At 48.9% G+C, this 12,285-nt stretch overlaps 2 protein-coding genes across 4 annotated transcripts in view; one reads left to right on the forward strand and one right to left on the reverse strand.

Moving 5' to 3' along the window:
- The window catches only part of UFD1L (ubiquitin fusion degradation 1 like (yeast)), a 29,223-nt gene extending 19,029 nt beyond the window's left edge, over positions 1–10,194 (reverse strand). The window contains exons 1-4 of one of the 2 annotated variants that reach the window (XM_011986012.1): positions 9,987–10,194; positions 6,375–6,507; positions 5,979–6,011; positions 2,331–2,452 (exon numbers count right to left, since the gene is read on the reverse strand). In XM_011986012.1, coding sequence (XP_011841402.1) covers positions 2,331–2,452; positions 5,979–6,011; positions 6,375–6,507; positions 9,987–9,989 — 291 coding nt within the window. In that variant the 5' untranslated portion in view covers positions 9,990–10,194. The remainder of the gene's footprint in view (positions 1–2,330; positions 2,453–5,978; positions 6,012–6,374; positions 6,508–9,986) is intronic. The other variant, XM_011986011.1, reaches the window with a different exon arrangement.
- A 137-nt stretch (positions 10,195–10,331) lies between these two features.
- The window catches only part of CDC45 (cell division cycle 45), a 42,652-nt gene continuing 40,698 nt past the window's right edge, over positions 10,332–12,285 (forward strand). Inside the window, exons 1-4 of one of the 2 annotated variants that reach the window (XM_011986013.1) lie at positions 10,332–10,475; positions 10,733–10,927; positions 11,067–11,126; positions 11,848–11,940. In XM_011986013.1, the coding sequence (XP_011841403.1) occupies positions 10,877–10,927; positions 11,067–11,126; positions 11,848–11,940 (204 nt within the window). In that variant the 5' untranslated portion in view covers positions 10,332–10,475; positions 10,733–10,876. Of the gene's footprint in view, positions 10,476–10,732; positions 10,928–11,066; positions 11,127–11,847; positions 11,941–12,285 lie in introns of those variants that run through there. The other variant, XM_011986014.1, reaches the window with a different exon arrangement.

Raw genomic sequence — 12,285 nt, forward strand, 5'->3', positions numbered from 1 at the left:
GAGACAGGACACTGCCATAGGTGATGTGAGGCGGAGAGGCAGAGAAGTCAGACTAGGGCTTGAGGTGAGAAATGGGCTGCTGGAAGAGGCCCGAGAGCACTAAGCAGGCAGGAGGAGCTGACACCTGGCCCTCCCCATGTAGCATTTTAGAGCATACCGCACAATGGGTAGCCGAGTATCTGTGTGTCACAAGCAGCTAGTCCAGGGCTCAGATCTAGGTCGGCAGACAAAGCCTTGGCTGCAAGGAAAAAGGCCAGCACCTATTCCAGGCTGGCTCACCCTGAAGAAGCTTGGAAGCATGGGTGGGAAGGAGTCCACCAACCAGCCCAGAAAAAGCACTGGCTCACACGGCCTCCAAGACAGCAGATGGGGGACACCTGTCACGCCTGCCCATGCCAGGAGCTAGAAGGCCAGCTCAGGGGAAGAGGTGGCCTGATGGCTTCACACCCCAAACCAGCTCCAGGCTACCTAAAGAGGCTTTCCATGGGAGAAAGGGATTCAATTAGTTTCCTGGTCTAAAGCAGCCCAACAGCTTGGACAAGAGGCCACCCAAACTTCAAGTCTATGGGTTAAAGGAAAACCTTCGAGGTACAGTGTATTCCCAGCATCACCACCTCCTCTTATAGGTGAGCCACAGAAGGGACTGGGGAAGTAGTCACTGCCTGACACTTCAGCTACCGAGAGTGGCTTCAGTGACCAGGTGTTCTACCGGATGAGCAGAACATGGCCTCAGGCCCCTGGGGGCACCTGCAGACAAACACAAGAATAGCAAGGGGCTGAGCAGCAAATACTTGGGAGGGCAGGTGAGCCCATCTGGGCTTTGAGGCATAAAAGCCCCCCACAGGCCAGGGTGGGCAGACCTGGTCAGCTGAGGTGAGGAGGCAGCATGGGAAGGCCAGGCACTAGGAGGTGCAATGGGAATGCAGGGCTCTTGTGGGGGAGACACTGGCCAGGCCCAGACCTTGGGAAGGGCCCTGGGACCCAGGCTGAAGAGAATGCCACTGCCATGGCACCATAGGCAAGGTCACCTGCTACAGGAGGAAAGGGACCTTCAGAATTTCAATTCATATTATTCTTTTCTTTTTTTTTGAGATGGAGTCTCGCTCTGTCGCCCAGGCTGGAGTGCAATGGCGTGATCTCAGCTCACTGCAACCTAAGCCTTCCGGGTTCAAGCCATTCTCCTGCCTCAGTCTCCCAAGTAGCTAGGACTACAGGCATGTGCCACCACACCTGGCTAATCTTTGTATTTTTAGTAGAGACGGGGTTTCACCATGTTGGCCAGGCTAGTCTCAAACTCCTGACCTCAAGTGATCTGCCTGCCTCAGCCTTCCAAAGTGCTGGGATTAGAGGCGTGAGCCACCGTGCCTGGCCAGAATTTCAATTCATATTTAATCTCAGAAAATATTATTTAAGGCCATCCCTTCTGAACATCTGGTAGGGCATGACAGGGCATCAGGAGGAGAGGTGGGCTTCAGACCACCTCCCTGGTGGCAGCCAAGCAAGCACTCCTGAGAGTTCCCAGCCCACAGCTCACTGCGGGGTCTCTCAGTATGCCTGATGTAATTCAAGCACAAAGAGAAGGACAAGCAGGTCCCTTTGTGAACTTCCCTAATGTGCCAGAGCTGGGGAGAGGAGTGAGGAGAAGGAGCCAAGTGGGCCACAGCTACCTATGTAGAACTCCCACTGCTGCAGGCTCCTCCCTACAGCACTGGCATAGTTCTGCTCACTTCTCTGAGGGGTACAGCCTCGAGGGCAGGCTCTGGTGGCTCACACGCCCTGGATATCCCAGCCCAGATCTGCAATGACGTCCTTCAAGTCAACTTTCCAAAGAGAGCCTGCTTGTAAGGAGAAAGGCGTCATTCCTACAGCAGCTCAGTTGAGAGATTTGGGAGACTAAGTTAGAGGTAACTGAAAACACATACGCTGTGACAGACTACTAAAAGTAGGGGAAAGCATAAAAACCTCAAACACCCTACTTACTAGACCACCTAAAAAACACTGTTGCTCCATTATTTTTTAAAAAGCCTCATCCAGGAAATCACAGATGAACAGTTCAGCTGTTGTTTCTGGACAACCAGTTGTGCAACTATCAAAGACAAGGCTACTCCCACAGCACAGTGGCCCACAGGTACGTCCAGAGCCCACCAGCCTGCGTAAGGCACAGTGCGCTGCTCTGGATCCCTTCTCTCCCGCTGGGTCAGGTCAGGCTGAGATGCTGAGCAGGAGGAGTAGGCTGGGCCACCTGCTCCAGGGCCAGGACTCTCGAGTCCAGGGCATGTCTCTGCCTAAGTGGCTGCTCTCTAGAGACCCTAAGTGGCAGCCCCACTCACCCAGTGTGGGAGGTAGCAGATGCCCTCATCAGCCACAAACTCCAGCACGCCACAATGCGTCATGCGGTCCGAATTCTTATTGGTCAGTTTGAACAGCATGGGATAGGTAATATTAAGTCGGCCTGAAAAAAAGAGAGAGGCTATGAGGCACAACTCCTATGAAGGGAAACCTGTTCAGCCCATGCCTTCCTATAGAAGGAGCCTCCCCACAATCCTGCCCCTCAAACCCCACACTCCTCTGACAGATGAATCCCCTCTGTAAGAGCACAGTGCGTGGCTCAAGGAGGAGCCTGGCAACTTGGTAACACAGCACTGGCGTAGACTTGTGATTTTCTGAAGTCAACATTCTAAAAAGTGATGTGTTCGGCTGGGCGCAGTGGCTCAAGCCTGTAATCCCAGCACTTTGGGAGGCCGAGACGGGCGGATCACGAGGTCAGGAGATCGAGACCATCCTGGCTAACATGATGAAACCCCGTCTCTACTAAAAATACAAAAAACTAGCCGGGCGTGGTGGCGGGCACCTGTAGTCTCAGCTACTCGGGAGGCTGAGGCAGGAGAAAGCCGTGAACCCGGGAGGCGGAGCTTGCAGTGAGCTGAGATCCGGCCACCGCACTCAAGCCTGGGCCACAGAGCGAGACTCCGTTTCAAAAAAAAAAAAAAAGGTGACGTGTTCATTCACTTATTCATAAATAATGTCAGTGCCAACCATGTCCTGGACAAAATCCCTATCTTTAAAGGTTTCTAGTTTAAAGGTAAACCTTCCAACAAAGAAAACAACCACAACCAGATGCTACAGGTGCTGTGGGAAGGGCTGGCAGGAGGGGACAGAGCTATTGGGCTAGGCTCCTGGAGGCCGAGTTCTTTAGGCTGGGCACTGGGCGGGCAGACCTGGCAGGAAATCCAGGCAGAGATGGCAGCCTGAGCAAAGGCGGGGAAGGGAAGAGGAGCCCAGGCAGTTCAGAAATGGTGGGCAATTAGGCAAGACAGGCTGGGGACAGGTGTGGGAGTGGTTGGGAAGGGGAGGGGCACCACATGGGGTAGAACCTAGGGCCTGGGCCCAGCGGGCAGTGTGGGCTCTCAGCAGGGTCATGACATAGGACGCCTCCTCTCTCTGGTGGACCTTGAGGTGTGAGCTGAAAGCAGGGCCAGAGGCAAGTAAGCTGGATTGGTGATGTGCTGACCCAAGAGGTGCACAGACACATAAAGGAGGGGCTGGCAAAAAGAGGCAGGAACCCAGGAGACACAGGGCCCTGGGGGAGAGGACTGAGAAGGAACTGATGATAGTGATGGTGTTTGCCATGTGTAAGGCCCTTGTTCAGTCTTCCCAGAACAGTCAGTTAGATACTATCATTATGCCCTTTTATCTATGGGGAAACTGAGGCCCACAGGTTAAGTAACACGCCTAAGACCTCACAACACACAAGTGGTGATGCCAGGATTCAAACCCAGGCTGCTGGCTTAAGTCCAGGGATTCAACCATCAAAGCAGAATTTAGCTTGTTAGTTTAGGCAAATATTCCAACAAAAATCATAGTTAGTGTTAGGAGGTAAAGCAGATTCCATTTGAGATCTCCCTACAAATTCTAATAAAGCAAATCAAGTTGAAAGCTTGGGCAGGAAGCTACAGAGAACCTCTGGGCGCAGCATGGAGGTACAGTAGGGGAGGGCATTCCCTCCTATCACCAAGGGTGACTCTCACACTGGCAGTAAAGGGGCCAGGACCTCTGTCCCAGTGCATCTCTCAGCTGCAGAGCCATGGAGCTGACCTACAGCTGGTCCACAGGAAACTGGACTGGGCCCAGCCAAGGGTCTGAGACTGTTGCAAGTGAGAGAGACTCCAATGTCTCTCAGTGCACTGACTCTCAAACTGCATTTTGTGACTTAGAGGCTCCCAGTCCCTCTGTACCCCCTCACTTCCTCCAAAAAGAGCAGAGACCCTCATTTTATGAATTAGAGGACTTCCTATAAGATTTAGACAGAAAGAGTTTCTCCCATCACTTAAAAGATTTGAACAACACTGATCTGAGCTACACCTCAATGACCCAGCCCCTGAGTCTCTTCTGGACACCTGTGCCAAGGGTCACACCTGGTGTCTGACTCCTGGATCAGCATGACCTGAAAGGAAGACCTTTTTAGGGGGCCCGTTCTCTCCTCTGTAATGATGGGGTCTTCATGAGAACTGTGAACGCCATAGCTCTGTTGACCTACTGGTTGAGCTGAGGCCTCCACTGGGTATAGCCACAGCTGGTGCTGGCTCAGGGGCTACCTCCCACCTTGTGGTTGGAATCAGATAGCTCAGGGTATCATAGACACTATAGTACTTCTGATGCATAGACACTGTGGATGTCCCTAGTTAAAGAAGAGGGCATTGAGATTCAGAGAGGTCAAGTTGCTACTCTGGAGTCAGGCTGGGCAAAGAGCCCGAGGTGAGTCACAACACAGCCAGCACCTGTTCTCAGCCTGCTGCCACCAGAGGCCCCCAACACCAAGCATGAACCTGTCCTCCTAGCCAGCCCCAGTCTCCTGCCTCACACGGGAAGAATTCACACCAGAAACACTCTTAAGTCTGGAAGGCAATGACGGCATCATTGATTGGGTTGTCCATGATTGGGATTTTCTGGGCCTGTGTAGTATGGGGCTAGGGCATGGGTTTCCAGGGTGCTCTCATGGGATAAGGGGTCAGAGAAAAGGGAGGAAGAATGTGGCCACTCTTACAACCCCTGTGGGCCTATCTCACTCCTGGTAAGAGGCAGGAGCCCAGCAAGAGGAGTGGTTTCTGGAATGGAAGACAATAGCTCTGTTTTTGACATGCTGAGGATGCAGTGGTGCACTGGCGATTAGAAATGGGGGTCTGGGCAGGGCATGGTGGTTCACGCCTATAATCCCAGCACTTTGGGAGGCTGAGGCAGGCGGATCACCCGAGGTCAGGAGTTCGAGACCAGCCTGCCCAACATGGCAAAACCCCATCTCTACTAAAAATACAAAAAATTAGCTAGGCGTGGTGGCGGGTGCCTGTAATCCCAGCTACTCGGAAGGCTGAGGCAGGAGGATCACTTGAACCTGGGAGGCGGAGGTTGCAGTGAGCCGAGATTGCGCCAATGCACTCCAGTCTGGATGCTAAGAGCAAAACTCTGTCTCGAAAAAAAAGAAAAAAAGAAATGGGGGTCTGGAGCTCAGGAAAGATGCTTGGGGCGGGAATGAGGAACCTGCTTCACAGTGCCCTCTTGTGAGCTGACCAATTCTTCCTTTAGGAAAAAAAATCTAGTGAGCCCAGCCAATGGCATCAGCTGCCCTGGCACTGTGCAAAGCACCTGATACTTGTACCTTCATTTAATCCTGACAGAATACTGAGAAAAGTTGTGGGGGTAGGGGGAGTGGGGGGGGGGGTGATCAGGAAGGGGAAGGGAACTCCCTTCACAGAGGAGGGACCTGAAGCACCCAGGGCAGTGATGAAGCTGAGGTTCAGGGGGCCCTGGTCTTGCCCTAGGTACCTGTGACCCAGGTTCTCCCAGTCCAGCGCATGCCCCCCAGGGACAATTCACAGCTAGATACTGACAAAGGGCACTGGTGTCTGGATATACTGAGGAGCCCATGCTGACTCTTGGTGTCCATATTTACTAAGTTCTTAAGTCACTCAGAAGATACTTACTGAGTTGGTCCAGGGCTGAGGGTGGCATAATTACTGTGGAAAGAACATTTAAGAAATATTAAAAAATAAAAATAAAAAGAACACACCAAAGGCAAGATGCAGTTTCTTTATATCTAACAAAAAGCCTTAAACGGTTTTTAGGGTAGCCAGAATGTCATAGTGATCTTTCATAAAGAACCTTAGTTGATGTAATTTATTTTGGGAACTGAATGGTTATCAGCCATAAACCTAACCACAATTAGCACCCCACCGCAATAAAGCAAGTCTAGAATAAGCACCATTTTCACAGTAACACTAGCTTCTGACTCCCACATGCAAAGTAAGTACCGTTGAAGGCTACAGCATTGCAGACTTAGGGCAGGAAAGGTTACTATTCAAATAAAAACAAGCACATACTCTTCCCTCCTTTCTCCACATCTGACCTGTCATTAGGCCCTGCTAGCATGGACACAGAGAAGCAGCGGTACTGTGTGGAGAAGCGGTTTTGGAAAACCCTGGGAATCGGGTGGTCGAACATGTTGAAAGAGAACTAGAAGGAGGAAAGAGAAACAAGTATTAAAACAAAGGTACATTTCTTCATGTCAAAAGACAAAACATGTCAGAGTAATCAATGCTGCTAAACATTGTCAGAGAATACAATGTAGTGAAATATTCAATGTACTGAAATCTTCAATGTACTGAAATCTTCAATGTAATGTTACTAAATATAAAACAGGCCACGCCAAGCCTGTCCTGAACCTTTTTCAGGGCTGTGCTCCCATCTTCATCCTCAGGATCAAGGCCCAACCTCTTGCATACCTCAGAGACTTGTACTGACAGCCCCATAGACTCCTGCCTGGGCTAGTTCCTCTGCCTTGAACACTTTTCTTACTATCATTAATCTAAACAATATTTGTTAACTGAAACATCTCTTTATTGAGTGCCTACTGTCTGCCAGGCTCTGACATGAGCACAAGGGAAACACCACTCTAGTGATGTTTGTCCACTAACAAAATAGATACCACCCCTGTCCTGGTGAAAATGACACTCAAACCAAGGGAGATATACACTCAAAGCAAGGGACATGTGTGTCCGGCAGTTCTGAAGACAAGGAGCAGGGTAAGTAGACAGAGGGCTCCTGGGAATACTATTTTAAATAGGTAGTTAGGAAGGGACTCTGCACAAAGACCCGAATGCTATGAGAGAGAGCCAGGCAAAAAATAGGGAAAGACATTCCAGGCAGCAGGAGGAACAGGTACCCAGTGGTTGCACCCCTTCCCCTGGGTTCCAATTACCACCCTTTCCTTTCCCCAGGAAGCCTCTGCTGCTCTGCTGAGGGTCAGGGCCAGTGCCCCTTCAGTTGCTCTCACAGCAGAGTAGGTACACATCACACTATGTTGTGATGCTTTCTTATAGCAACAAGCAAAGCTAAAACATGATGCCATTAAAAAGGTTAAGATCCTAGTTCTTAAACTGTAGACTTAGATGAGGCTTAGCAAACATATCAATTTGAGGTTTTCTCAAAGTACAGTATTCCTCCCACCACCCCCCATATCCACAGGGGATACATTCCAACATCCCCAGTGGACACCTGAAACCAGAGGTAATATTGAAACCCATATATACTATGTTTTTTTCTTATATATATCTACAATTTTCTTATACATATCTGCAAAAAGTTTAATTTATAGGCTGGGCGTGGTGGCTCTCGCGTATAATCCCAGCACTTTGGGAGGCAGAGGCAGAAGGATTACCTGAGGTCAGGAGTTTGAGACAAGCCTGGCCAACATGGAAACCCCCTCTCTACAATAATACAAAAATTAGCCAGGCGTCGTGGTACACGCCTGTAATCCTAGCTACTCAGGAGGCTGAGGCAGAAGAATCACTTGAACCCAGGAGGCGGAGGTTGCAGTGAGCCGAGATAGTGCCACTGCACTCCAGCCTGGGCAACAGAGCAAGACTCCATCTCAAAAAGAAAAAAAAAAATTTTTAATTTATAAATTAGGCACAGTAAGAGATTCACAAGTAATAATAAAACAATTATAAGAATACACTGTAAAAAAAGTTAAGTGAATGTGGTCTCTATTTTAAAATTTTTGGACCATGGTTGACCTTGGGTAACTGAAACCACATAAAATCTCACAGTAGGCTGTATATTCAAAAGAACTGGAGGCAGAATCAAGAAGAGATTTTTGTGTACCCCATATTCATAGCACAATTATTCATAATAGCTAAAAGGTGGAAGCAACTCAAGTGTCCAATGACAGATGAATGAATAAACAAATACTGGTATGGTATATACATACAATGAAATATTATTCAGCTTTTAAAAGGAAAGAAATCCTGTCACATGAATGAACCTTGAGGATATTATGCCAAGTGAAATAAGTCAGTCATAAAAGGACTTATATTTTATGAGTCCACTTCTAGGAAGTACCTAGAGTAAGCAAATTCATGGAACAAAGTAGAATAGAGATTGACAGGGGCTGTGAGGAGTAGGAAATGGAGAATTACTGTTTAATATGAGTAGAGTTTCATTTTTGCAAGATGAAAAAGTTCAGAAAATCTTGCTAGTGAATGTATTCAACACTATAGTTCAATTGAACTATAGACTTAAAAATGTTTAAAATTTGGATTTTTTAACCACAACTTAAAAAAAAAATCTCTATTACAGAAAATTTCTTGACTTGATTCCAAATATATATTTAATAGAAGGAATGCCACCTACTGACAAAGGAGTTTACTAGTAACCCCAAAATTAGAAAGCTGAATTAGCCATTTCCTAAAATGCAAACATAGCATGTTCCCACCTAATTTCTTGGATGGTTCTTTACTCCCTGGCACTCCAGCACGGTAATATCCAATCTTTTGTCTTTCTTCTTTTAAGCAGCATAACTGTTCAACTAAATCTTCGCCAGAACCATAACACATGAAATATTTCCGGGTGAACACTACCAGAAAAGGGTAGGGGCTTGCCTCCCTTGAATGCTTCTCACTAGCCAATCTATCTAAGCCATTTCTTTCCTTTGAACATAAAAGGTAAATCCGCACAAAGGGGCAACATACTTAACAACCTGCCTGCAGTTTACCCATGAACCCGACCTTCTGCTCCTTCTTTGCTGCTCCAGATCCCATCTCTCAATTTCCTTTTCAATCCCGAGACCTAGCACATTGCCTGGAACATATCAGGTATTCTTGAGTGGATGAACTCAAGAATTGAAATAAGCCAGGGTTTGACAGTGGCACACTTGGAATAAAATCTGACAATCATTCCTTGTCTTTACTAAAATAAACAGGTGACAGGAAGACAATACCGTAGAGTGCTTTGCAGCCAGACAGACTTGGCTTCAACTCTCCACTCCCTACTTTTGTGACTCGAATAAAGTATCTCTGTAAACGTTAGTTTTCTCATGTTCAAAATAATCATCCTAGCTTCCAAAGGAATTGCAGGGATTAAAAGAAATAAGGCGTGATGAGGGAGTACAGGTGTTAAAAGCTATGTAACAGGAAATGTACCAGCAGGTATTAGCTTCCATCGTTATTATTAGCGAACACAACACCGCTGTACAGATCCGAAGGCACGAACCTGTAGGCACGGAGCTCACGGAACTGGGGCAAGAGATGGGTGTCCCCCAAGACCGGGCATGCCCTCTAAGATTTCTCCCTGGGGAGCGCCTGATTCTGTTTCCATCCCCAGCAACCTTGCAACTAACTTTGGGTTTATGGAAACCTGTTGCGCGTCCAGCACATGGAAAACCCGTGAATGGACACTAACTTTCCTTTCTTTCGTCAATGACGGCAAGTCCGGCTGAGACGGAATGCGAGCCATGTTCAGGACTGGCGGACGCGACCACAGACGGTTAGTGGTCAAGGGTTCTGCTTGTGCCCAGTACGGCCGATGAGCCGGCAGGCCTGACTCAGGCCCAGGTGACTCGGCACCTCCGCCGCCGTCCCGCGCCGCCCCGCCGGGCCCTAACTCAGGCCCCGGGCCAGACCCCCAGACCCCGCCCGCTGCCCGTCAGCGCTTACCATGATGGACACCACCTCAGAGACTCCGCTTCTCTCAGGCAATATGACGAACGTACCCCGCCGACCGCTCTCCCAGCCTCCGCCGCCTCCGCCGCGCCAAGCCGGTACGCCCCAGAGGCTCACCGGAAGTGCCGGACCCGAGACCCGGAGGGGGGTGCCCGGGACAAAGCGTCGGCTGCAAAAGAGAACAGGCCAGGCGAAGACGCTAGGCTCTAAAACACCTTCAGCAGAAGCATTAAAATGACCTTTCGTGATTTATTTCCCCGTTAGTAGGTACTTTTTAAAAGTTATTTTAAATTACGTTTTGATAGTTTTCAACCCCTCCAGACGAATTTAGTAGGGCCCATTGTCCTTACGACTACACTACCCAGAATGCACTACCCAGAATGCCTCTGCTTCAGCCATCTAGGACTCGGGCGGAACTAAGCTACAAATCCTTCTTCAGACCACACCAAAAACCTATTGCAAACGTAACTGCTGCTCCATTCGGTATGTGACTGAGTTTAATGTATGGCTAGAAGTAGTGTACTTTCTCTGCGGGTTCCCAGTGGGAGGCAGTAGGCTTCTCTTCCCAAAGTAAAGATGTCCGCCGAGCGTCGCGTTTCTGGGTAAAAGCGAGTCAGAGTTGAAAGAGGCAACAGTGCTTGCGTTCGGCCTCAGAGGTGACCCTTCTTTTGGGGCGGGCTGGAGTTTTCTAGCCGTGAATGGCAGAGCGCTAATGGCCGCCTCCAATGGGGTCCAATCAGAAAGAAAGGAAGGCTGGGAACTAAGAGGCTATTGGTTGGTGATTCCTGGACCAATCGGAGGAGCCGTGATTTGGCGGGAGTCTTGACCGCCGCCGGGGCTCTTGGTACCTCAGCGCGAGCGCCAGGCGTACGGCCGCCGTGGCTATGTTCGTGTCCGATTTCCGCAAAGAGTTCTACGAGGTGGTCCAGAGCCAGGTGACGCCCAATCTGGGATCCCCGCCGAGGCCTTGCTGGTGGGGAAGGGATGAGGAGGAGCGGCCGTGGGTGACCGGGAGGCAGGGGAGGGCCGGGGTTCGGGTCGCCGCGTTCAGCCCGTCCGCTCTTTCCCCGATAGAGGGTCCTTCTCTTCGTGGCCTCGGACGTGGATGCTCTGTGTGCGTGCAAGATCCTTCAGGTGAGTTCTGCGGGGCCTGGGAGGGCGGGGCCGGCGCGAGAGGTGAGGGTGCTGCGTGGGGGCGCAGGGCGGGCAGAGAGTCAGGATGGATGCTGAGGGCTTAGCGCGGGAGAGGAAGCCGGGCAGGAGGTGAGCAGCAGGTGAGAGGAGAAGTTGCCTCCCTGTCCCAACGGTGTGGGTTGGGATAGAGGATTAAGTAAAAGGTAAAGAGACTAGTTTGTATTTTTGCAACAAACTATTAATATGAATAGGTGAACAAAGCAGTTGGCGTTTGGGGGAAACTTTGAATCTGTAGTGGCCTCTCAAATGGGGGATTTGAGAGAGAGGAATCTGTGACAACTCTGGGTGCAGTTGTGTCGTAGGTGTTGCTGGGAATATGGGAGCCCCTAGTCTATTAGGGAGGATCGTTAGTTTGGTTTTGAATAGGGCATGGTATGTACATTGTTTTGGTCTGGCCCTTGGATCAGGAACTTTTCAGACGGCCTGGAAGTTAAATCGGCATTTCCCACCGATGTTTTAATTTGGTAATTTGCAAAATTCACAGGATGGTATGGTAAACACTCATATGCCTAGCACCTAGCTTTTCCCGGAAGCATTTCACTAACTTTAGTGTTATCCCGTGTCTTTTATCTCTCAACCCATCTAATCTAACTCGGTTTCTTTTCAAGGTAAATTGCCAATGTCCTAAATAAGATAGGCTTTGAAAACACTCTCTCTCCAGGCCTTGTTCCAGTGTGACCACGTGCAGTATACGCTGGTTCCAGTTTCTGGGTGGCAAGAACTTGAAACTTCATTTCTTGAGCATAAAGAACAGGTATTGAAGATGTATTTTAGAATGACGTGGCTTTTTTACTCAATTGTAATTTCTTGACACAGCATTCTATGACCACAATAGATTCAGTATGTATTTAAGTATCAGCTACATTAGGCAATACGGAAGAGAAAAACATGCTGTATGTACTGGTGACTTACACCCAAGTTGTAGAAGCAAAATTGACAGCAAAAAAAGATAATGAATGTGGATAGCCCCTAACTTTGAACTTGTTTTGCAGAAATTTGATTGTAAGGTGCTTGGAATCTAGCAGTTTTTAATATGGTCTAGTTAAAATCATTTTATTTTATTTTGATTTATTTTATTTATTTTTTACTTACGTGTATA

Source organism: Mandrillus leucophaeus, unplaced genomic scaffold (genome assembly GCF_000951045.1).
Source record: "Mandrillus leucophaeus isolate KB7577 unplaced genomic scaffold, Mleu.le_1.0 Scaffold291, whole genome shotgun sequence".
Classification (NCBI taxonomy): domain Eukaryota; kingdom Metazoa; phylum Chordata; class Mammalia; order Primates; family Cercopithecidae; genus Mandrillus; species Mandrillus leucophaeus.